Source organism: Dermacentor silvarum, chromosome 11, assembly GCF_013339745.2.
Source record: "Dermacentor silvarum isolate Dsil-2018 chromosome 11, BIME_Dsil_1.4, whole genome shotgun sequence".
Taxonomy (NCBI): domain Eukaryota; kingdom Metazoa; phylum Arthropoda; class Arachnida; order Ixodida; family Ixodidae; genus Dermacentor; species Dermacentor silvarum.
In genome coordinates this window covers 113,648,178-113,674,850 of record NC_051164.1, presented here as the reverse complement: position 1 = coordinate 113,674,850, position 26,673 = coordinate 113,648,178, and the positions used below count along the sequence as shown (strand labels likewise).

The 26,673-nt window shown below is 45.1% G+C and overlaps 1 protein-coding gene across 1 annotated transcript in view; it reads left to right on the top strand.

Moving 5' to 3' along the window:
* LOC119432839 (tyrosine-protein phosphatase 69D) overlaps positions 1–26,673 on the top strand; it is a 106,485-nt gene that overhangs the window by 45,696 nt on the left and 34,116 nt on the right. Inside the window, exons 3-9 of the mRNA XM_037699994.2 lie at positions 2,812–3,038; positions 3,461–3,590; positions 12,239–12,532; positions 14,071–14,306; positions 15,526–15,595; positions 17,162–17,283; positions 23,396–23,615. Of these exons, the coding sequence (XP_037555922.1) occupies positions 2,812–3,038; positions 3,461–3,590; positions 12,239–12,532; positions 14,071–14,306; positions 15,526–15,595; positions 17,162–17,283; positions 23,396–23,615 (1,299 nt within the window). The remainder of the gene's footprint in view (positions 1–2,811; positions 3,039–3,460; positions 3,591–12,238; positions 12,533–14,070; positions 14,307–15,525; positions 15,596–17,161; positions 17,284–23,395; positions 23,616–26,673) is intronic.

The following is a 26,673-nucleotide window of genomic DNA, read 5'->3' as shown; positions in this document are numbered from 1 at the left end:
ATGCTAAATTATTTCGCGCTGGTCTTAATATGTGGCTGGTCCCTTTAAATCGACGAAACCACGCTCCCCCAAGAAAAACCGCGACGCAGATAAGGGAAGGCTGTTCTGCCGTCATTACGGGCTTTGACGACTGTGTAAGGCGTGCTACTTGGGTCGTTACTCTTTCAAACTGGGTTTCTCTTGGCTGAACGTGTTCGTAATAACTCAGACCTGCAGGGGTTCTTCAGTGATTGCTGATATCTCACTTTAAAGCTGCCCTACGTATAAGTGTGGGGCCAGGCTGCTACTCTACAGGTACAAATTTTAACCGCTTTTGTTGTGGTATATCTTTGCACTTTCTGCGGCTACTGCAGCTCCGAACCTGCCAGGTGCAGAATTCTTGTTTGCTACACGCTGACGGGCTCTGCACAGTACCAAACTTGTTTGTTAAATTAAGTCCTCTCAATGGTTAGGTTGCTCAGAATGGTCTTCTACGTCTGAAGTCCTTTTAAAGACGATAGTCTTTCTTGGGGAACTTAAACGCTGAAAATTTTTTTGTCTGCTCTCTCCTAGCTTTGACCGCAACCATGACACGCCATTATTTTATCAAGCAGAAACTAATCTAAGACACAACAAATAATTTTGTGCAGTGATGTTTATTACGGACCGTTAAATAACCGCAAGACTTGCGATATTCAGCGTTTTCAGCTTTTCGAAAGTTGAAGCTGCGCACGTGCGCCTTGTGGGAAAACATTGCCGAGGAAGTAAAAATTACCGGCGTGCACACAGTCGTCGTGGTTGCCGACCACACGTGACCCCGAGGTGGCGCGCACTGCTCCTTCTGTGTTCCTTTCGTATTAACCCGCCGCTGAGCGGCCGCGAGATCCCGAGTTTAAACAGATTCACTTCCCGGGTTTATTTTTTTTTTTTTTCGTTCTCTGGTAGTGCCCTTCCATTTTGTACGGGCGAGTACTCTGCCTCTCGCTAAATCTGTGCATCGTTGCGAATGCCACACTAGCATTAGCCGATCAGAGGCGCCAACGCGGCAATGCGCATTGCGCGAGATGTGGTTAGGCTGTAATAAGGGGCGGGTAAATAGAGCATATACAACGCGGGGAAGAACACCAACGACTACTTTGTTCGTTCAGTGCTTGTCGCGTTAATTTCCTGCGCCGTCTATATCCTTCGTCTTCTCCCTGCATTGCTTGCATAATGACGCGGTGTTGGCCTCCGCGCATTCGCGTGCACGTCGGCTGCTGTCGAGAACGATGAGCAGCTGACGCTTCAGAATGCATGGCGCGATGTCGATCTCGAGTTCACGAAAAACGTTTATCCGAACAGGCTCAGGAATTTGGTAGATTCCGAACTTGCGCTTTACGGTTAACGATACGTTTTCTCAATGACGATATTGCGTTGCTTGGTTAATCATTGAATAGCTGGTCTTCTTGGTTTCCTTCTTGCGGTCTTTTGTTATTTTGCGCTGTTAAGATGGGTAATGCCTTCTAACAAATGAACGCAGCTTAACTTTCGCCTTCTCTTTTCCTTTTATGTGAACCTTGTCCTGCGTGTTCAACAAAACCTGCTTGTTAGTGCATGTGTGTGCCGTTTAGCCGACCAAGATACCCGACACTGTTCTGTGGTGCGCTCAGGTGACCTCCTCGGTACACTTTGTAACTCGCACAACGCTGCACCGTTTTAGTGAGACAAAGTACAATTCACTGCCTTTGTTTCGGGTCAGTTCTGGTTGCGCTCCCTCAGCGACCATTGTGTCCATCTTCTGCTTTGTTTTTTCCCGCATCACACACACGTACCCACGCTTGGCTTGCATTGCGATTGCTTAACTTTCTCTCGTGTTTCGTTCTCCGCAATCCCCTTCTTTCTCCGCATTCTTGTCTCGACCGAGGCAAGCTTGTCCGCGCCGAAACGCAAGCGTGCATTGTGTTCCGAGTTTTTGTTCAACGCTCCGCGTACGTGCGTGGCGTATACAGCCCGGTTATCGCGCATTTGCCTGCATGTACGCGCGCGTTCTCGTGCGTGTGAACGCGCGTTTGTCTCCAATGTCTGCGCGCATGTGCCGGTGCGTGCAGCGACGAGTGCGAAGCGTCAGCACTGGGAAACGGACCGTGACGCGGGTAGACAGCGAGCTGAGTGAAGCAAGCTCTCGACGCACGTTTGTCGTTTTATTTTTTCCTTAGCGGTGACCGTGTTTTCTTCGTCTTTCTCGTATTGCGTATGGAAACGTGCGCGCTCGCATAGAAATGCGCGAGAGCTCGGCGACGCGTACAGATCCGGTTTCGCGCCCCGCGGCTTTTCGTTATTTAATTACTTCCACCGCTTATTTGTAGTGCGATCGCTTGCTCGCTCTTCCTTCCTGTTCGTCGATCGCGTTTATGCATGCATTTAACTCGCGCCAGCTGTATGGAAGGTACTGCTAAGTTATGAAGAACTAACGAATGGTGAAATAAAAAAAAAGATATGCCGATGCATATCTTTTTTTTTCTTCTTTTTTATTATTCACTATGCGTTAGTTCCTCATGGCTTAGCAGTACCTTCCGTTCAACTCGCATTTTGGAATATATTTGAAGCAACGATTTCGTGAAGCGGTTAATTAAATGCTATAAGACAAGAGCAAAAATACACAGCCAAATGATGACATATGGACATTTATTTAGAAAATTCAAATGAGGCACTTAATTTTGTAATTGCTTGGTGCCCGCGGAAAATTAATGAACATCGCGCGATGAATTCATTTTGAGTGGTAATGAATTTCGTATTGTCGATTTTCGTGTAGCTTGGTCGGCCATCGCCTTGAGCCGTGCTGTGTTCTCGCAGTGCCGGTGAGCGTGGAGGTTGAGCAGAGTGTGGTCGAGGCGACGGTCAACTCATCGGTGACGCTGTCATGCCTTGCCACGGGTCACCCCAAGGTCACCACGCTTCTCTGGTCCCGGGCCTCGGACGACGACGAACAAGACGACCCGGCGGCGGCCACCGGCAACTCCACGAGCTCCGAGGACGCCGCCTTTGGCAGCCGCCTACTCGACAGCACAAACGTCACGCAGGTACTCGCGCATGCCTCGTGAGAACAAGACGCAGTCTTGCGAAACGCTGATGGAACTGATGAAAAATTGGTGCACATCATCGTATTACTTTCCACTGCAGTAGCAGCTACATTTTGGGTTTCTGGCAAGAAACGCGCGTCTTTTCGAGTGTGGCCCACAAAAGTAACTCAAGAAACTATTGAGAACACGAAATCGCTTTAGGAAAACGAAGCGCCAAGCGCGAGAACGCCTGAAAAATCGTACCGTCGACATGGCGGCCGCGTTTCCTCATCTTGCTGGCCACACGTTGTTTAGCGTATTCTCTTATTTCGTTCAAGTAGGCTGTAATTAACGTATGAATTAACCGGGCAGTTATGCGCCCCATGTAGCACCCCGCTGTGCACAGTACACCAACAGCCGCGGTGCCACCTCTTCTCGTGCAGGTGTCCGAGGTTCAGTACCGGGCGCAGCTGACGCTTGAGTCCCTCCAGAGGCGGGACAATGGCACGTACGTCTGCTACGCGGGCAACGAGTACAACATGACCATGGCGGTGCAGGATGTACTCGTACTGGGTGCGTACAACGGTCTTTTGTGTGCCTATACAGTGTTCCTTGTCGTTGCTGTCATGTCGCGTGCCCTGTCGTGAATGGAGGCCGCGTTTTGTAGCGTCTTGCATCTTTTTTTGTCCTTCTTTGTTGGCTCTTGCCACACCACTATCGCGGGGATCGGCCATGAAACGTGTCAGATAAGAAATTAGGGAAATTAATTCCTAATGATGATGGCCCTAATTAACTCTTTGTTTCAGTTCTAGTTTATATCACGGCCGACAATTGAAGTTCAGAATCGGTATGCTAACCTGGCATGCGAGACTATTCGCTGCCTGCCAAACTGAAGGGAATAAATTGTCGTGCGAGCTTGGCCTGTTCCAGTCCCTGATGTTTGGGTAAGTTAACCGATATCTAATAAGTTGAGTTTGGTGATGTTGGTATAGTCTTTGTTGTGTGTGTATGAGCCGTATTTACTTGCGTAATGAACGCACCCCCAAATTGGTCGCGCGATAAATCTAATCTTTTTTTCCTCTGCTGTGATTTATTTATTTATTTATTACCTCAAAAGACCCCGGTGTGGGGTATTACATGAGGGATGGGTGATCACTTCAGTAAAATGTGGACTCAATGGCAGCCTTGAAATGATGTGGATTGGAGTGGTGCATGGCGTCAGCGGAAAGGTCATTCCAGTCCCGGGCAGTCTTCACAAAGAAAGAATGTAGGTGCGCAGTGGTCCGGGCTGGCGGAGGGTACATAGATTTTTCGTGATGTAATCGGCAAGATTGACGGTGCACTGGAATGATGGCTGAAGTACTACGGAGCAGAATGATAAAATTTGTGATAAAGACACAATCTAAAAACGTGACGCCTTATATCTAGATTGGAAATTCCTGCTTTTAATTTTAGCTGAGAGACACTAGTGTGGTATGAATAATCAGAATAAATAAAACGAGCTGCACGATTTTGAACTGCTTCTAGAGTGTTAGAAAGGGAGGTTTGGTGTGGGTCCCAAACAGAATGTGCGTATTCTAGCTTAGGTCTCACAAAATTTATAGTAGGTTAGTATTTTTAAGGGTGAACGCATCCCCAACTTTGCTACTATGCGGTCCCACGATCGAACGGTCGTGCTAATGTTTTTTGGAGAGACTATGATATTTTACTCTCGCACATGTGTTTAAAGCGAGCGCATTTAATATGGCAAAGCCATGACAACGCCATGACAAAGCCATGGCGAGAGAACACTGGCGGGAAACATGCGGTAAGAACAGGCTGAGCATTATCACGGTAGCTTGGGACCTGACGGAGGCAGCGACCGCGATAACGCTCAGCCTGCTCTTACCGCATGCTTACCGCCAGTGCCTGCGCAAAGGCACCGCGGAGGCTCGAGAGAGAAATAAAAACGGCAGCTGGCTCGCCGCAACAGTACTTAACGCAGTTTACGGACTATCCTCTGACTTAAAAGGAGAGAGGGCGGCGCGCGATACGCGGCAGGTCGCGGCGCTTGGGAGAGTCCAAGTGAAGGAGGAGCGGCCGGCACATGGTCGGCGTAGTCCGCTGCTCTGACATGCCGATGAGCAAGACGGTCGAGCAAAGAGACGCACACAGCGTGCTTGTCGAAACAGTTTCCGAAAAGCAGCGTTTCAAGGTGATGCTTCCGAAGACGGCAGTCGGCCGGAAGCGGCTGCAAGGACGAACTGTTGAGGAACCACAAAGCGGCCAGTGACCTGGACGACAGGTCTGGTGGTTTCGATGCGTGGGGAAGGGCAGCTAAAATGATCTTACGCTTCGCAAATAGCTTACGTCTATTTTTACTGCAAATATAATTATCTAATGCATGTTTCAAATAATTACGGTCTCAGTTTTCAATTTTTGCTGTTTCGAAAAAGTTCCCATAGAATTTATCCCGCATATTAAACGCACCCCCCAACTTTGCTTCGATTTCTTGGGAAAAAAGTGCGTTCATTACGCGAGTATATATATATATGGTATACATATCGGATAAAATACAACAAATGATTGAGGACTTTAACCGAGAAACTGTAAGAGTGGGGTTGAAGATCAATATGCAGAAGACAAATATAATGTTCAATTGCCTGGCAAGAGAACAAGAATTCAGCATCGCCAGTCAGCCTCTAGAGTCTGTAAAGGAGCACATTCATCTAGGTCAATTACTCACAGGGCACCCTGATCACGAGAAGGAAATTTACAGAAGGATAAAATTTGGTTAGAGTGCATACGGCAAGCATTGCCAAATCCTGACTGGTAGCTTACCACTGTGGTTAAAAAGAAAAGTATACAATCATTGCATTCTACCGGTGCTTGCATATAGGGCAGAAACTTGGAGGTTAACAAAGAAGCTCGATAAAAAGTTAAGGACCGCGCAAAAAGCAATCGAACGAAAAATGTTAGGCGTAACGTTAAGAGACAGGAAGACAGCGTGTGAACCAGAGAGCTAATGGGGATAGCCGATATTCTTGTTGACATTAGCAGGGAAAAAATTGAGCTGGGCAGGCCATGTAATGCGTAGGATGGATAACCGGTGGACCATTAGAGTTACAGAATGGATACCAAGAGAAGGAAAGCGCAGTCGAGGTCGGTATAGAAAACCAGATGGGATGATGAAGTTAGGAAATTTGCAGGCGCAAGTTGGAATACGCTAGCGCAAGACAGGGGTAATTGGAGATCGCAGGGAGAGGCCTTCGTCCTGCAGTGGACATAGATATGGCACCGATTTCTACTTAAAGGAAAGCTTTAGGTCGGGGGGCTACTATCTAAATACACGGGAAAGGAGAAATCGTTTTTCTCGGCCGCCACTGTATCAAATTTGATGAGGTTTGTTGCATTTAAAAGAAAAAGTTAACATCTAATGACTCTTGGTAGCGAATTTTTTTTTTTGGGGCGGTCAATATTTTCATAAATATTGTTGAAAATTGCTCATTTTTAGAAAACGAAACTATGCAGTTTACAACGCTGTAACTCGGCAATGGAATACGATATGACAATTTTGTAAATTGCATCTAACAGTACATCTAACTCGGACAAAATTTATGTATTATACAAGGCTTTCAAATAGGCCACTAATATGTGAGTATAATTTCTGCAGAACCCTTGTAAACAATGTAACAAAATCACGTAAAATGTAAATTGATACATCAAGTTTGTCCGCTCTGGTGCTCTCACGGACGCAGTTTACAGAACTGCGATATCTATTCTTAGCGCAGAGTATACGAATTCGCAAACTTAGTGGTACCATTTTTCTTTTTTTTTTTTTCAAACTTACCAATTTTTGAAAGTTCCTTCTAAAACATTCGGGCGCTAAATCAAAATTCCGCTTCCAACAGTCACTAGAATTTAACTTTCTCTCTCAAATTCAACGCATTTAATTAAGTTCGGGCCAGTGGTTAACTCAGAACAGCGTTTCTGCGTTTTACATGTATTTGAATAGGCTGCGTGGGAGTTGGGCCCGAGATAAAGCTTCATCTTAAATCAAGTTTTCTCGCCCCAGAGCGGTACATACAGTTTACGCTTAAAGGTTGAATGACACAGGTGTCGCTTGGTCAACGAAATGTGATTTCGACGCATGGCTCAAAGTAGCCGCTAAAGTCGATAAAGGAAGGTGGCCAGCTCGGGTGAACTATCACTCCGCGTCGCACAACGCGTTCGATACACCTCTCCCTCAATCGAGGGCGCTATTACACCGCACTACTTAGTTAGTGTATATGGCTCCCGCAGGGAGCTCCTGCGGGAGCCACATATAGTAACTCTAGCACTACTCAGCTCTCGCGCTGGTCCTAGAGAACGCTCGACGTCAACGCATAACGGGCCCTCATCTGCACGTGTTTGCCGTTTCCATTCCAACGGATTGTAATGGGAGCGTCGGTCTTCCTAGATGACAACACGTCACGTGACGCGCACGCCTGCACACTATAGGCACGGAAGCTTTAAAAAAAAAGGGGTGCGCGTTTTCACATTTCACATATTCTTCGTCAGGCGTAAAGTCGACATCACTGGGCGGAGCCACACCGGCGAGTCGCAGAGATCGCGCGACCAAGTTCGTCGCAAATGGTCGCATTGGTCGAAAAGCGAACGTTTCCGGCCGGTCGCTCGCTGCTCGATTTTTCAGCTCTGCGTCGGGAGTCGCAAAGCTGCTGGACCAATACGCAGCACAGGAGAAGGGCGTCGGTATACGCTGACGCTTATTATGGCGAGGTGGAGCGAGCAGCTGTTTTCAACGTGGCGACCGGCAAGTCGCGCTTGCCGGTGTGAATACAGGTATAGGCCTGGGCCGGCGATTTTGTAGCGATGCCTTATGACTTATTAAGGACCGCACAAAGAGCGATGGAACGAAAAATGTTAGGCTTAACGTTAAGAAGCAGGAAGAGAGCTGGTGTGGATAAGAGCATACGGGGATAACCGATGTTCTAGCTGACATTAAGAGAAAGAAATGGAGCTGGGCAGGACATGTAATGCGTTGGGTAGATAACTAGTGGACCATTCGAGTTAGAGTGGGTGTCAAGAGAAGGAAAAGCGCAGCCGAGGACGGCAGAAAACTAGGTGGGTTGATGAACTTCAGTAATGTGGAAAATTGGGCGAGTTGGTGGTTAATCATCATACCGTATTGGTGAAGCAGCGCACTGACCAGGGAAAAGTGGAGAGACACAAGAATACAGCGAGTGTCGTGTATTCTTGTGTCTCTCCACTCTGTCCTGGTCAGTGCGCTGCTTCACCAAAAGGGGTGATGAAGTTCGGAAATTTGCAGGCGCAAGTTGGAATCAGCTAGCGCAAGACAGGGGTAATTGGAGGTCACTGGGAGAGGCCTTCGTCCAGCAGTGGCCATAAATATAGGCTGATGATGATCGTTATATATATATATATATATAACAATCATCATCAGCCTATATTTATGGCCTGGAGCACACTAATATATATATATATATATATATATATATATATATATATATATATATATATATTAGTGTGCTTCACTTTATTCTCAGTTCATTACCTGCTTTACTCCCAAAAGGCACTGGCAGGACACTTTGTTATTAAGTTTAGAGGACTTAAGAAAAACATTATTTTGCTGACCAAGATTTATTTCAGCGGTCAATAGAATCGGTAATAATAATTATTGAATAAGTATTACTGATCAGTTTTATAATCATCAAATCTGTAGGGCATGTTGTAAAAGCAGAATTGAAGTCAGCCTGTGCGCAAAGTATAACGATTCGCCTGAAACTGTCTATAGCACCACATTCGAGAAACACGGGCTCAAAATACGCGATGAAATGCACATTTCCAGTCAAGCTTTTTCCACTGTACATTTCTCCTTAGTACGGGAGCACTTATTGGACGTAGAATCAATTTTCAATGAGATTACTCTTCCTGGGAGCTTAGAATTTTTTTATAAAGTAATGGGTAATTGAAAATGTAGGAAAACACAATTTTGCCCCTGGGGGGAGCTTAAACTCGGCAATCTTGTGGGAGGTTGTGCGGAATGTTTGTTGTGCATATGCGCATACACATGCGTCTTTGTTCAGTGTGAACAAATACTTGCACCGACTCAGCGCGTTGAATGTATGACAATGTTGAATGTTGAATGTTCACAAAAATTTGTGAACAAATACTTACACCGACTCAGCGCGTTGAATGTATGAGAAAAACTGAAATGGAAGAACAAGCATGTATCAATTCCACTTTTGTTTTGACCGAGCACAAGAAAAAAAAATAAAAGCATTTATCTAACTAGAATCTAGCAACCCTCTTTTATTTATTTATTTATTTATTTATTTATTTATTTATTTATTTATTTATTTATTTATATTTACCTCTCGCTTTCCTTGTTACAATATTATTAATTTATTATTATTATCTTTTTCCGATACTTACATTTATTGCTCTGCTTCAGCTTTTCACGAAACGTGTGCAGCAAGAACGACGTACAGGTCCGCTGTGTGTGAATCGTTCTTTCTGTTGTATAATGCATTTGGGCCATATTTCTTGTAGCTGTTTGTTCTCCGTGTTATATTCATATAAATACTGTATTTTCAAAGTGCAATTCGGTCGGCTGTCACTTATATTACAGCGCGTATTGCTGGACCATCGTTCCACTGGTGCTTTTGACAGACATGCAGTGAAATTGTTTCGCAAGCAGCTTAGGTACACCGCTGGCAGCAGGTTTTCAAGTCGAGCGTCAAAACGCTAGCTAGCTACCCAGCTTGCCGCAGACGGAGCGCCAACCGCTAAGCTTCATTGCCGCCCCCCTGCAAGCATCACGTTGGGCTTCGCCTCATATGACTTGATGTTGCGGCAGAGCACCCTTTGCGGGGGCTGGAATGGCGGGTTCAGTGGAAAGTGCACGGATGTACCAGAATGAGGTCTGAGGGGGCTTCCTGGGCAGGCCGGCTGACATTCCCCGAATGCCGCCGCTCCGGCAGCGTTCCCGGTCCATAAAGCCCTTAGTGCCTGCCGCCTCGCGGAACAGTCTCTCTCGGCTGCTCAAATCCCGCAAACATGGAGCCATTGCAATACTCCGCGCCTCTTTACTCGTCGTAGGGAGGAGAGCGATGCGGGACAACGTTGTTAAGGGAGGGATAGTTGCACCTCGCTGATGAAATGAAGATGGTACTACAAAAAATGGCGGGAGAGAACGGAGAACTGAAGGGGAAAGAAAATAAAGGAGGCGGAAGGGCATAACACGTAGCCCGCGAAGCCGCCGAGGAAACGACCTCTTGACGTAAATGCGTTGTCGCTGGCGCCCTCGCGGTGCGCTCCATTCCGGCGGATGCTTCGACTCTTCCTTCCCACGTGAAGGTGAAGAGAAAGAGAGTGGATTATGCTGTGCATCAGAAGGGGCAACAAAAGTGTAACGTCACCTACCCGCATTGTCATGCGAAAAAAAAAAGAGAGAGAGAGAGAGAGAGAGAGGAGCTTCTCTCTGGGCCGTCTGTTTTGTTACATCTGCCTGCCGTGCGTGCCTGGCGGTGCTGTTTCGAAACAGCGCGACCATCAAACGCCTTGGTTTGTGCGCTTCCATGCCTTTGCGGGTATGTCGCAATGCGTATTTTCAGTATAAGTACTGGGTACATTTTTCTTCGTGCTTTATCTCAGTTTCATGAGCTGGACTTCTGTTTCAAGAGTTTTAGAAGTTGCGCAGCGCCACCGACGCGGGCCCGTAACGGCGCTCTCGCAGCCGAGAGTAAACGTCATGGTGAAATGCTTTGTACTAACCGTAAAATTTTGTTGTGAAACACTGTTTTTCTTTTGTATTGTGTGTTTTTCGAGCCCTCAGCTCATTCCACGCCTCGTAGTTTGTAAATATAACTTTACTATGAGATAAGCATGAAGCAACAACCTTAGTGAGCAGCTAGAGTAGTTGCGCTCATAGTGGATCAAGCTGTTACTTCTCTGTGCTAATTCCTTCTTGCATCTGGTGCAGATTCCCCACAAAAGAGAAAGGGTAAGACAGTTCAATGGCTTAAACCATTGTCTCATGCAGCCTGAAATATTCTTTTACAGTGTCATTGTGATCTCCACAATTCAGTAGCCAAAATGTTCTGATCCCATTACACCAGTGAGCAACAATCAACAAGAGTAGATAACTTACTGCATGCCTGTGTAGAAAGACGGCTGTGGGCATTATACTCATGGTAATATAGAACCGCATAATGCATTGAGGTAATTGAGTTGAGCTGAGAATGTGTTGAGTTAATATTGAGCTAGTGAATCACCAGACCTTAGATTCAAAAAGCATTACTTGTGGTATGCAAATAGAAAAGCATAGATAAATATTAGCGCCGTGAGTGAAGCTAACCAGTTTATCCTGGGCCAGCCGCTGCCTGAATCTTTATCTTGAGAGGCAGTCTCAAAGCTCGCGTACCGCTTCGGGACCATTTTTGTATGGTCCACTAGTTGTATTAGTCAAGTTTGTGCCTCCTCAGCTCTGTTCCTCATGGCCCTAGCTACTTACACTTACCATTTTATTTCGCATCGCGACATTATTTACTTTTTTTTGTTTTTCAGTACCCCTGTTGCACTGCATCATGAAAATAAGCTTCAGAAGCTATCATTCCATATCGCATTTCCTTCTGACTTTCCTGCACTAGCCTCTTTCTTGAGCTCAGAAACTTCCTGTGCAAATCTTTTTTGCGGGGTGCACTAGCATGGAGAATGAACCTGGTTGAAAGCCATGCACACTTTTGTACTTCTGGGCAATAAACCATGCAGGTGAAGTGGAACTGTGCCATGTCACATGTTTTACTGCCTACGAGTGTTCCAGGTGTTAAGATGTTTTGTTGTCAGGGCCTACAATGTTACCCATGGTTTACTGAGCACAAAAATACCTTTCCTTACAGCACGCTTCTGTAAGAAGCAACATGGAATTATTTTTCACGTCGTGTGAAAAAAAAGCTTACTGAATCTTGAGACACAAAGTAATTTTTCTGTTCTTTGAGTTCATCCGTTGCCTGGGTACATTTTTGTTTCTTAGAAGTTGCAGCTGTTAATCTGTTATATTGCTAAACTTTGGCTAATCATGTGTGATCAGCACCTTTTCTTTTATATCGCTTTTTTTTTCTAGCGTATTTTGTATATTTTGCAACCACTAACATCTGAAGTGCCTCCTGCTGCTTTCCAGAGGCATAAAATTCACACTGCCCTGTCATCACCATTCACAGAGCCCCCAGAGGTGAACCTGTCATCACTGAAGGCCGAGGACGCACGCACAGCGAAGCTTAGCTGGCGTGTGCGCCACTCGGGCAACCAGCCTGTATCGCGCTACCACCTCCAGGTGCGCAACTACTCCACTGAGGCCGACTGGCTGGACGTGCACAATGCAGTACCACCAAACATGACCTCCTACCTTGTCCACTACCTGGCACCTGGTGCCACCTACGGTTTCCGACTTGCTGCTGTCAACTCGGTGGGAAACGGCCCCTGGGAGCAGCGAAACATCACCATGCCACCCGACGGTATACACACTAGCTTACAGGCTCCTTCTGATTTAAGGATAGGTCAAAAGAACTGCTACTATGTAACTGTGTTAGAAAAAGAGATAATAGCTGGTGTTCTTGCTAGTGGCAGAGAGCTTCTATTGATGAGCAGTCCATCCTCAGATTCATTGCTTTCTGCTTTTTTTTCAAAGGGACACAAAAGAGGAGCATAAAGTTGAACTAGACGATTGGATTACACTTGTGAAATTGCACAAGTCTCACTTAACACAAGTGGTGCGCCCTGCTAAGACAAGTGGGTCTTAGGAGGCCGAAAAGAGTGCTAGAACAAACTACAGCTGCCAATTCCACCCTTCGATTTCCACACCAGCTCTAGGTGACTTCATCGGCAACACCTGGATCATATTGCATTTGAAAGATGACAAATGCTTAAACTGGCAACTTTTGCAGACTTTTCTGCTGGAGAAGGCTTCAAATAGGTGAAAATTCCAGGAGGTATGAGATGCCATCGTGTCGTGCTTGAACTCAAAATTTAAAAAGAAACACTGCAATTGGCTAAATAATCTGCCACATATACCTGCTTTGGTGCTTTCCTTTAATACTTCTTGAACTCCTTTTTTTTATTTAATAATGTGAAAAACGTGACCACTTCAGCTTGAGTACTACATTAACGATAGCTTTTGTATGTATTAAACGAGAATATTAACAAATGGAAGGAGACATGGCCATAGCAGGCAAATCATTTGAATGCAGTGTTCATTTGTCCTTGCCAATTCCCCAGCATAAATAGACACATTTCAGAGTAGCCCTATAGACATAAAGCTTGTACACACCAGTTGTAAAAATTTGTGAACAACTTTATAAAGACTTCTTTTTCATAAGACCATGGCTTCACATTTTGACTACTTTTGCATTAAGCATATACTGTATATTGCTGACTGAAAGGCTTGTCAGTAGCTACGTTCCACACATAGCTGTTATTTCCATTATGTCCATGCATCTTACTTGTGCCTTAGAGACTTTGTATTTAGCATTTCTCTTGTGATAATGCCATGAATTCGCTTTTTAATTCTAATGTTTGGATTTTATCATCAAGAGTGTTGCTGAGTGACAGCAACTACTTGCATCTCCAGTCAGAAGCCTATTGTGAAAACAGTGTAAACACTTAAAGCCGAGGCACTTTTGTGCAAAAAAGTTATATATCATTTTTGTGCTCTGTAAACATGTTTCACTCCTGCCTTTGCGACTGTCTTCTTTGGATTGTGTGCCATTTTGTGAACACACAGTATTACCACTATCTTGAGATTCTTGTTTTAACTTAACAAGCTTTTGAATTTTTGGTCTTCCTCAGGCTGAATGAGCTCTGCTTCTGCCACATTTGTTAAGACAGCACTAGGGTACCCTGCCTTTGTGAGTCCATTAATCTAGTTTTGAAAGCTACATTTGACATTACGTGAAGGTTATTCTGTTGTTGTTGTTTTTTTGCAATAAGCCACATGCCAAACAGCCCATGTGAACGCAATACTGCAATCAAAGGTCCTCTGCTTTTGTTCTTCCAGTTCCACCAAAGATCAGCCAGGTGCACCTGCTTGCAACGACTAACGAGACGCTGGTGTTTGCATGGCGGAGACCCAGCCATGATAATGGTGCGAACATCAGCCAGTACCAGTTGGAGCTCTATCGTCCAGGTCAAACACACCGCAACCAAACGACACTTTCAGCTGAGCCCCAGAATAGGCTGAAGCACATGTATGTCTACGTGGGCCTCACACCAGGAGAACAGTACATCTTTCAGGTTAGTAGCGGCTGCATATTTTAAGTAGTAACATGCTTTACCAACCGAGAACCAGCCTGGACACCTTCAAGTTTGTGTACTCAGGGTAAAGCCACCAGTATAATCCTTTCCATAGCATGACATATGAAAGGAAGTGTTTTGCTGTTGCTGAAAGTTGTTTATTCCCATGCTCATTAGACAAATACTTTTTTCCACATGGAGGATTTACACCATCTGAGCCTAAAACTGTCGCCTTATTTTCCCCTTTGTGACAAGAACAATAACTAAAAGCAATTTGTGACCCTCGATCAGCTGCTGCTTGTCAAAAGAATATATATCCAGATTAAGTTGTGCTTGCCAATCTTAATACATTTAAGTCTCATTGAGGCACACCTGCTCAGGAGCAAGAAAACTATACACAAAGCTTTGGCACAACTCGACTAGTAGTAGTAATGCTAAGGTTGGTGAAGAAAGGCCATGAAATTTTGATATCAAATGTTTTATGCTAAGCTATGTAGTACTAAGCAGGTAAGTAGGTCTTGATAGCATTCATAGAGATTGCATAAAAAAGGACTTACCCAATGAGCATTTGACTTCGAAGAAAACTTCTTCTTTTTCCTCATATTCATCACCCTGCTGTTGCACTAAGTTCATTCATCTTGCCTGCACTAACTGCTGCTATTCGTAGAGTTGCCGCCACTGCACTTGCCATAGTGCTAAAATCTGTCCGTAATCCTTTGAAGTGATTCAATAGTCATGTTACACATGAAGGTGCTAGATGATCTAAGCTACAAGACAAAAGTTAGTCTCTCACCCTACAAACATATTGTTAGCACCTACTTTTTGTGAACACAAAATGTTCTTGACATTCCTCATAGCTTATGCAGCTTGATGCCACCATTGACAGTGAAAATATATTGTCCTTCTGTGGCAGGTCTGCCTGGACTTTACCTTCTCTTAACAAAAGCCTATGAGCTAGCTATAGCTGGCTTTCACTGAGGTTTCTTCATTAGTTACATATTCTTCTTATTGGCCTTAAAGCCATCAAGCACCTTTCCTATGCCTGAGAAAAATACGATGATCATTATTTCATTTTTTTTATCTGCATTTAGCCATGCATTAACAGGTGCTAGCACTTCTGTATTTTGGCATTAATGTGCATTTATAAAGTATTACTGAGTTCATTAATTATTGTGCAGATATAAAAGATTGGGTACATTGCTATGTTTTCTTGTTCCAGATGCGTGCATGCAACATCATTGGCTGTGGAAATTGGTCTGAGCAACTGGATGTGAGCACAGCTGATGGAAGTAAGCTGATTCTGATTTGAAGATCCTTCATGTTCATTTACATTTGTGAAAAGAAAGTGAAAGCTGCATTGGCCTAGCTTCTGCATGCTACCAAGAAGTATAACTCCATTTCTTAACACATTTTGCTCCATTAATGCAAATAGATTTTTTTTAGCTCATCTGCCCGTTTTTGGGATCACTGGCTGGCGGTCAAAGGTGGGAACAAAAGCACTGACGCAAATTGGCACTCACTAGTATTGCGAGGTGTGGTCATCGCCAAAAGCCACCTGACATAGCTCTTTCAGGCGCGCACTATAAATGTGCTGGTTAACGGCTCTGTTGTCTACAAAATTATGAAATGGAACAACCAATTCTATCTAAATATCTTCACTGCAACAAATACATATTGTCAAGTGCACCACTCCTTTCATTAAGCGAACAGCTTTCAATGTGTTTGGCTATTTGCTTAAATTGACTATCAGCATCGATAGTTTCTACACATCTTTTTGTCACATTTGTTGTTTACTTGTGCATACAGCAATGGTTGATGTCAGAAGCAGCTGAGCGAGAGTATGATTTGGGTCACAGAGGGTGGAGAGGAAAAGGAGGATGCTACACTAATGAAGGAGGTGCACTCGGATTACACTGCATTTACAGTGTAATCCGAGTGCTGTTTGAGGTTTGATTGTTCATGGACAGTCAACCACGTAAGGGAACATGGAAGTGTATGGCTGGCATAGTCACTAGGCTGCCACTCCACTGAGCACCACATGCTGGCATTTGTAAGCAAATGCCCAGGTGCAGAGCACGGTCACTTCTGCCACCTCATTGAAGCATGATGTCATTGCAGTGAAGCCAGCTGCACTTCTCCATGCCACATGGGATCTACCAGCCCAGCTGCCATGCTAGGCTGCTCCTCTTGTGGCATGGCATAGGGCAGTTGGCACAAGTGGTGACCTGTGTGGAGCTCCAAGAAAATTGTTCAAGGGAAGGTTGGAGAGAACAGAGGACGTGCACCTCCACCACTTGTGAGGCAATGGTTAGGTCACAGGTTTATTGTTTAGCAAACATGCCACTCACTATAATTGTACTGCTCAGTGATGACGAGTAATGTACAGATGTGGAAAATGAAGTGCATTCACAGCACTCGCATAAATATGGACCATTGGAAACTCTTTCAAACTGCACCTAAAAAATGTAAGGAAAGGTGCACACTCTTTGGAGCCAGAAATGATGAATGAACTGGCATCTTACAATGTTTAGAGGTAAAAGTGGCTTCAGCGTTATGCTGCCATCTTTCGGTCGTATTACAGATGTCGTGCACAGATCTGCTCTGTGCCTGTAGACTCGCTATCAAGACTTCCGCATGTGACACTCTCCACACTGCCAGCCGCACGCTCTATTGTTCCCTGCTGTACATTGGGTGCCCGTGTACACTTGAAGAATTTGGACGCCCTTACCTGATCTGGAGTTGGTCACTAGGATCGATAACTAGGATCACTATATCACAGCTGCTTCATCAGCCATGTTGCTACTCGGAGATAACACAAATACACAAATTTTACATGATATGCATTGATCTTCCAGTGGCTGGTGCACCGCAGAATGTGACGATGCATTGTTTTGCAAACACGGAAATGAACATGACATATGGCATCATCACGTGGCACCCACCTGAGGACGCGCGTGGTACAATTGTTGGTTACAAGGTAAGCTGAGCTGCCTTTTGTTTTCCAAATTGCATTTTTTTCTCTGCCTCTCTTCTTCCCTGATTGTGAGATTCTCGACTCAGATTGAGAGTGCATTTTGTGCTAAGAATTTTGTGATTGGCTGACTCATACACATTGGTCAATCACACTAGTCAGTCAAGATCTGGCCCATACTGTAGTCAGTAGTGAAGTGATCTCATGTGGGTAACCTTTATCAGTTTTTCTCCCATTATGTAGTGATTGCTAGTAGGAATCTCACAAGAGTGTAAATGCAGCACAAATATGTGGAGTTAGGCCTGCTAAATACCTTTGCTCCCTTTTCAATAATTATTTTTCCAGTACGTTATTATGATCGGTTTCTACTTCAAGGACCCAGGAGCATTGCCAGAGTGGAAAAATTTGAGCATATATTAATTAATAAGTGACTTTCTTAACTGTGTTTTAAGATATTGTACAGCCAAAATTATTCATATGTCTCTCAAGCTGGGTTTCACAGTGGCCTCTGATATAGAACCTACAGCACCTGCAAACAAGGCTTATGCAAGAATGAAAGCAACATTAACTGCCCTACTAAAAGTTTTCAATAGAAATCCAATAGCTTATTGGGTTATTGACAGCAATAGGTCTATTGGTTCTATAGGTCTATTGGTTCTATAGTTGTATTGGTTCTATAGAGTATTGGTCAAATTGGCCTTTTAGTAAGAGAGAGAGAAGTCATAAGGGAAAGGTAGGGAGGTTAATCAGGCTGAGCCCGGTAGGCTACCCTGCACTGGGGAAGGGCGAAAAGAGATGGAAAGAGAAGGAAGAGAGAAGTTCACACCCTGCACGGTTGCGCAGTCAAGCGTTCATCGCTGAGTTTCGTCACAGGTGGTCACACAGGACTGTGCACCCGAAAAAAACGCAGCAGCGCCTTTGTAGCCGTGCACATAGCAGACGCACGAGGCCACGGGCCCAAGATCCTCTCCTTTGTAAAAGGTCTGTCGTCTAAGTGCCCCAAAGCCGTCCGAAGGGCAGTCCTCTCATCTTCGTATCTGGGGCAGTTACATAAGAAATGTCTGGTAGTTTCCTCAACACCACATGTGCTGCAGTTGGCACTGTCCACCATTCCAATTAGGAATGAATAGGAGTTTGTAAAAGAAACTCCTATTCGCAGGCGGCACAGTAAGGCTCCTTCTTGTCATTTAAAACCCGGTAAAAGTTGTAATTGCATCTGTGGGTCCATGGCATATAGGCACCGGTTGGTAAACTCTGGTGTATTCCATTTTGTTAGTTATAGCAGAGTCCTATGTTTTTCTGGTTACGAAACTCCGGCGTCACGCTATAGGAGAGGTTCATACGCTGCCCAAAGCTGCCGCAACGCGGCACCACTGTGCCACAGAGGGCATCGTTCGCGTACCGAAACGCTTGCATCGTACGAGGCGAGCTGAGTGATCAGGTGCGTTCTGTGCATGTGCTGCACTATTTTTCGAGTGCTCGACTGTTTAGTTGAAGTAGCGGGGTGGGACAACGATGCTGAACACGTGTTGTGTGCCAGGGTGCCATTCCGGCTCCAAGGGCACAACCGAAAAGGTGTGGTTCTGTTTACCTATTGACAAGGAGCAGCGTGAGAAATGGAAACGGGCCATACCGCGACAGGAAAGTGGCGGTTTTAACTTCGAATTGAAGTATACGCGTGTGTGCGCGAAACACTTCGATGCCTCGGACATCATCACTGCGTACAATTTCAAGATCAACGGTGATGCCGTGTCCCTGGAGTGTGAGAAGCCGACGCTGAAGACTAACGCCGTTCCAAAGATTTTTGAAGGCCTTCCAGCGTACCTCACGAAACCTCGGTCCCGCACATTGACAGTTCAACCCTCACGCGAACGACCACGTGAGTGGTCGTTTGCATCCTGCCTACTTTGCAAAGAAGTAGATGTAGATGTAGAGCCTAGATGGTAGTGGCGCATACCCACTCTAGGGAATTGGCCCAGAGAAATCAGAAGCGTACAGAGAAGCTCAATTTCATTTTCTTTGTCACTAAGTATTCTACGGAAGCAGCCCTTTGCAATAACAATTTCATTCTTTTGATCTCCTGATAAGATATTGCCCACAGTTTAACAGAAAGTGAACAGCTGTGCTCGGCGAACAATCTGGCACTATGCGCAGCCGAGAGTTGGCACTTACTTACGAGTGAGCGGGGTGCAACAGCCCATATGTTTGCATCTGGTGGTTTGTTGCGAATGCGGGGTGTTTAATTTCAGGCAAATATTAAAAAAGCGTAGCCTACCGAAGTGTTGAGGCGAACGGCGATCATGAAGAAATCTGGACCGAGACCACCCGGCCATGCACAGCGGACGCATTTCGACGTAGGCGAAATGCAAAACAACCGTCCCCCACTACGGTGTGCCTCATAATCGTATCGCGGCTCTGGCTCTTAAAATTCCAGAATTTGGGGGGGACTGAGACCGCCGCAAGCTCCATGTTATGAGTGGCTTTTTTTTTCATCCCGGGCACTCATTTCATGGCAGAAAATGCGCTGAGGCAATTATTTAAGCATGTGGAATGTTAAAAATAGTTACGTGAAAGTAAAGCGACGGTTGTGGAAGTTGAGAAAGCTATAGAATACCGAGGCTGCCCCACACACAACCACAGTGGCAGCGGCATTCACATGCCCTCTCACGCACGGTTGCGCCTCTAGCGGCAGGCGCTGGCTCTATATGAAACTGACGCGGCAGTTTCGTGACCAGAAAAAAAACATTGAAGGACTCTGGTTATAGTATGCGTAAGACTGCTGAGGTGTTGCACTGCGTCCGTTCTTCACAATGGTATTGAGATTCTTTCATATTCGTCTTGTGCCTCACAGGCAGCTTTGTCAGCACATTCATTGCTAGTGATGTTGCAGTGGCCAGGTAGCCGCTGAAATACAATGTTGTGACTTCTGACCACCGCTTGATGGTAGCGTAATCGTATCTCTGCTACCAATTGTTCATGTGGGCTGCAGCGCAGAGCTGATAAAAGTGACTGTAGGGCTGTCTTTGAGTCACAGAATATAGCCCATTGATTTGGTGATTGTTCGTGCACGGTAAAGCACTACGCTACGGAGGGCGGCAGTTTCAGACCCTGTCGATGTTGTGACGTGGCTGATCTTGAACTTGTTACAGAATGATACTGACAGAATAACTAGCGCACCAGTAGTCGGTCAGAGTTGAAGAGCCATCTGTATACATGTGAATTCGATCAGAGTAGGAATCATGCAGCAGATGTAGTGCAGCTTGATTCGGGGCACAAGTAGGCAAGTCAGACTTCTTTGTGGTAAGAATAGTGTCCAATAGCTGACATCTATTGGCTGTCTACTTGACCAATGTACCAATAGGGTTCAATAGGTGACCTCTATCTTCCACTTATTGGCCCAATAGAGTTTGATTTCACAATAGGCTGGTATTGGCACCAATAGGGCCCAATAGGTGATCGCTATTGACCAATAGGTTCGTACTGATACCAATATGTTTCTATAAGCGGGAAATATTTGTTGTTCTTTTGCTTCCTGTTGGAACAATAGAGACTGAAAAAATAAGTAATGCAGCTGGCAATGCACATAGCACTGCAATTTCCCAAATCACTTCATTGTAAAAGTGCGGCTCTCCTGGAACGGAGAGCCGCACTTGTGGCTGCCGGAGACACCACAAAGGACAAGGTGGTCTTGCTGCAGGCATGAAGTCTGATGGAAGAGAAGAGCGATAGGAGGTTACAATGCCTGAACAAGTTGTATCTGGTCTACTTTTCGAGAGAGAAGCAAGCTTTGAGACTGTCCAATAGAATTCATTGGGAGGGGCGACCAAGCACCATACATGCTAGCGAGATAGGAACATTTACACAAGGCTAAAGATTAGAGTTCTTTATTCAGATTTGGCTAGTCAGCACTTATCTCAAACATGCAGTACAATAAACACATAAAAACCACATAGACAGGGATAAAAATGATGCCAAGTTCAGAATTGATTGCGTGGCAAAACTCGGTTGTGAAACTACTGGAATTGTGCTGAAGTGTGGCAAAAATCTGTTGCGAAACTACTGACACAGGCTCGAAGTAGCTTAAGATGTGTCTGCGGAGACATCAAAAAAGAAATAAAAAGCACACATTTGCTACGAACTGCTGAAATTATTAGTAGCACATTTTGAAGGGAAACATCGTTTATCTCCGGGCACACTAAACGATGTCACGTCAGCCTATGGCCTATCGCAGCACATGATACATCGATACTTTAGGCAAACTTTCGTAGTAATTAATAGATGAGGCAGTGAGCAATGTCCAAGGTGGATCACATGGTGGTCAGCATGCATTTCAGGATTTCAAGGGCCCTGTTGTTGCAATCATTAGGCCTAAGTCTGCCGGCAAATTCGGTGTGGCCAATACATCAGGTAGTATTCACCATACGGGTCCCACAACAGCACTTCTGTGTGATTATGGACTGCAGACAACTGCGAATCAATGGCACAAATCCCAGCATACATATTAGTGAGAACATAGGGGAATAACTTCGAAAGACTGAGGAGCAAGGTGTCCACTGTAACCACTTGATTGTTGTCCACGCGCTACCTGTCATGGCAGGACACAAACTGGCGCAGTTGCACAGTCCCGTCCACTCAGTCTCATTAAGGCGAAAGCCTTATATGTCTCATCATTCAGTCAACCTTCATGGTCCTTGAGTGAAAACTGTCTTCGAAGTGAAATCATACACGATGACGACTCTATTCACTTACTACACTGACCTGGCATCATGTCTTACTTTTATACAAACGCTCACGCAACAATTCTTATGGTGTGCGGGTCAAGCAAGCAATGCTCGCGCAACAATTTTGATGGTGCGTGGGTCACCATCGTCATCGTGTTCATTCAGATAGAGTTAATTCAGGCACTCGAACCCACGACCTTCAATGGGAGTTGAACCCTCGAGCTTATGTGGGAGTCGAGCCCACGACCTTTGGTGTTAAGGCGAAGTTAATTAGGGTACAGTAAATTAATATAGAGTTAATTAATGCACTTGCACCCATGACCCATGGGAGTCGAGCCCATGACCTTTGGTGTTAATTAGGGCACTGTTAATTGTGGCACAGTTAATTAAGGTAGCGTCAATTAAGCTACTTGAACCTGCAACCTTTGTTCAGAAAAAAACAAGTAATAAGAAATAACGCATTCGAATGAGAATGTCAAGTAATTTAATGAATCTCTCTTAAGTGCGTTCGCTTTTGCCTTCACCCTCTTTTGCGTATGCTAAAGTGACTGTCAATTTTTCAGGCACCACTTAGGATATTGAGCAAGGCGGAATCGTGTTATTATGCAATTGATCCAATTGCGCGTACACAGGCTCCTCTGGCACGACAAAGTGGAGAGGACAACTGGCGAATTAAGCCGACCGTATACAAAATTGCTAGATTCTCAGCGTGCGTGTTCTATGACCAACACCGCCCTATCGTATGCTTTCCATCTTTTACAATGAAGTGATTTGGGAAATTGCAGTGCTATGTGCATTGCCAGCTGCATTACTTATTTTTTCAGTCTCTATTGTTCCAACAGGAAACAAAAGAACAACAAATATTTCCCGCTTATGGAAACATATTGGTATCAGTACGAACCTATTGGTCAATTGCGATCACCTATTGGGCCCTATTGGTGCCAATACCAGCCTATTGCGAAATCAAACTCTATTGGGCCAATAAGTGGAAGATAGAGGTCACCTATTGAACCCTATTGGTACATTGGTCAAGTAGACAGCCAAGAGATGTCAGCTATTGGACACTATTCATACCAATAGAATCCAGATAATACCCATAGAGTTCCAATGTGTTATCAATACAACCTCTAGGAAAACTCTATTGGACCGATAGAGTAAAGTGGAACCTTGTTGATACGATTCAGTGTAATACATTTTTTGGGATGATGCATATTTTTTTTCCTGATAATACGATTTATTTGAATAATATGTTACATGATACAATTTTCGGATGATACACTTTATTTTCTGGTTACCGTGAAGGTCGTATCGACAAGATTCCACTGTATTTTGTTTGTAGTTTTGCTAGGATGTGAAAGGAGGCCTGCAATATTTTTCATATTTTTTCTTTCTTCTAGGTTCTCCTGGAAGGCCATGCATTTTTCCGACGTGAAACGGGTGTATTCGACACGGAGCGGCTGAAGGAGCCACATGAAGTGAACTCAACCACTCTCAAGTACACCATCACCATCAAACCCAACACCAACTACACTGTGCGCATCTGCACTGTCAACAAAGCTGGCTGCGGAAACTTGAGTGGTGTTACAGCTCGGTCTACTTGCACTTCACCTCCAATAGGTGCGCACGTTCGGCTGTTATGACCGTCTCCTCAGCACGAAGTAACATAGGTGTTGTAGGCGATGATGATGATGACCATCATCATCAGCCTATATTTATTTCCACTGCAGGACGAAGGCCTCTCCCAGTGATCTCCAGTTACAGTTAAATTGTGCTAACCGATTCCAACTTGCACCTGCAGGTTTCCTAATTTCATCACCCCACCTAATTTTCTGCCGTCCTCGACATTGCTTTCCTTCCCTTGGCACCCATTCTGTAACTCTAATGGTCCACCGGTTATCAGCCCTACGCATCACATGGCCTACCCAGCTCCATTTTTTTCTCTTGATGTCAACTAGAATATCCGCTATGCCTGTTTGCTCTCCGATTCACACCGCTATCTTCCTGTATTTAAAGTTAGGCCTAAGGTTTTTCGTTCCATCGCTCTGTGTGCGGTCATTAACTTGTTCTCAAGCTTCTTTGTTAAAGGGTCCCTGAAACGGTTCGGACAAATTTTGTAGACGCGTAGCGTACAGCCTACAGGAAAACATTCGCACAACAATTTGTGTGAAATGTCTCGTATTAAGAGACCTACGGATGATTACAAGTTACCCTCCTCCCTAGCTATGCTTTTTCTCCTCAACTCAATCGCCGAGTAATCGGGCCTGAGCTCCGCTTTCACTGGCCGTACGTCATGATATGGCGTCGTGTTATGTACTTCCTGTTTTCTTGGAGCCAGCGTACAAAGCCTCTCCAACCTCACTGCCAGCCGCCAGGCACTCAATCCCAAGCAAGAGCTTCGAAGTAGCGTGTGTTGCGAGCATTCTGTCACGGTGCCAAGCACGTCTGGTATTCCAGCAACCACAGTCGAGCTGGGCATTTTAACGGATGGGTGGAAGCGTAAACTAAAGCCCCTCCATGCTACTATTGCTGTGATGACGGAGCTTCAGTCAGCGCAGACATAAGTGAGCCGTGTGAACAGCCTGATCAGTCTAAAGTCGGTCTGCATGGTCCAGCCACCTAGTTAGTGGTGCAAAGCTTAACCAGCCAAACAAATAGCTAATATTGCTGTAACCAAGTATAAAACATTTTGAACATCTATAAAAACAATGTGTTGTTCACGATTATGCTCCTTCCAAAAATTTACACCAGCAGCAAAGTAGAATACACTTGATTACTGCTATATTATTTCTGTGTTCAGTTGAGCTCTGTGCCATGCACAGTCTAGGTCGTTCACGTTTGCGCCTCCCCTCATTCCGTAAAACGCGCAGCTAGAGTGACCTAGAATAATAGCCCGGCGCAGTCAGCTTGCGCTTGCGTTTACACAAATTCCCGGACACACGAATCACTACTGTGCTGTGTTGTAATCCTTCGACGAGAAGTGACGGCCGCAAACGCGTAGATTCCAGTGCTGATCGGATACCCACAACCAGCACTGCAGCCACTTCGCTCGCATGTTTGCCTTGCAGAGGGACACGATGTCGCAGCTTGACATGTCACCGATCGCTACGTTTGCAGCCCACCACGCGAAGGTGAACCATGGTGCTTGCAAAAATACGGATTGAGACCAACACAGGCTGCGCAGCTCGCGTCAACATGGAGCACGTTGTAACACAAGCAGACGACACTTGCTGTAGGCCCGAAGTGCTTTCAAGAGTGTAGTGATACACTGTCCTTTTGCATCCTCTTTCTGCCACTTTCTTTGTCTAGAAACAAATTACCTAACATTTCAACTATTACGAACAACATTTGTTCACCATGATGTTAGAAAATTATGGATGATGCGCCCTGGGCAGCCAATCGGATAGCTGGCCCTATTGACTTGATATGGTCAAATCGCGTCAAATGGTCAGGATCGGCTTAAAATTGATCCAAGTGGCGTGCTGCGATCGGTAGCGATGTGCCTTTTTAAAACCTTGTAATAAATTATACGCATTACGCAGAGCACTTAGCTGCGTCAATGATCAGAAGGACCTACCTTAACGATTCAGTACCTTTGTACAAAATCGTCAAAATCGTTTCAGGGTCCCTTTAACCTCCACGTTTCTGCCCCATATGTTAGCACCGGTAGAGTGCAATTATTGTACACTTTTCTTTTCAACGAAAGTGGTAAGCTCCCAGTCAGGATTTGGCAATGCCTGCCGTATGCACTCTAACCCAATTTTATTCTTCTGTAAATTTCCTTCTCATGATCAGGGTCACCTGTGATTAATTGACCTAAATAAACATACTCCTTTACAGACTCTAGAGGCTGACTGGCGATCCTGAATTCTTGTTCCCTTGCCAGGCATTTTAACATTATCTTTGTCTTCTGCGTATTGATCTTCAACCCCACTCTTACACTTTCTTGGTTAAGGTCCTCAATCATTTGTTGAAATTCATCACCAGTGTTGTTGATTTGTGCTTGTTCTTTCTAAAGCGAAGCTTTCTTTGCCTCTTCCCTTTGACTTTTCCACTGCTGTTGTCACAGTCTTGCACGCCACATTAGAGCATGTATATACATGGGAGGAGCATAGCAGCTAGGAAAGGCAACATGAGACACTCGTTGGGACTTTTCCATCGTATCGACACAATGCTCCCTGGAGCTTCTTGGGGGTCACCACAATACCAGCTTCATTGCTGTAATTATCCATGACCCCCCCCCCCCCCTGCAAAAGCATTGCAGCAGCTGCAGCACTTACCTTTGTAATAACGTGCAACAGTCCAGAGGAGAGGTAGCGAGAGCAGGCAGAGAATGGGTAGAACCGATGCAGTCACGAAACGAGTAAATAACAGCCTTGCCACTCTTTGCTCGCAGCTCCCATACGTAGGGGGAGGTCGACAGAGGGAAAAGGCGACTTAAGAAGGCAAGGAAACGTTACTACTAGACACGACAGCGGTTGTGGACATACTGAATAAATTTAAGTTCAAGGAATGACACGGTACATTTGTACTATTTCTGAAAAATAAACACCTTGCAAATTTGTGTAGCAGACAACTGATGCAGGGAGTGCAGATGCAAAGCCATATTAAAGCACTGTAGCGTCTAAGCGACACTACGGAAGCGGCTATACATCAAATCAGCACTTCTGTGCCTGCC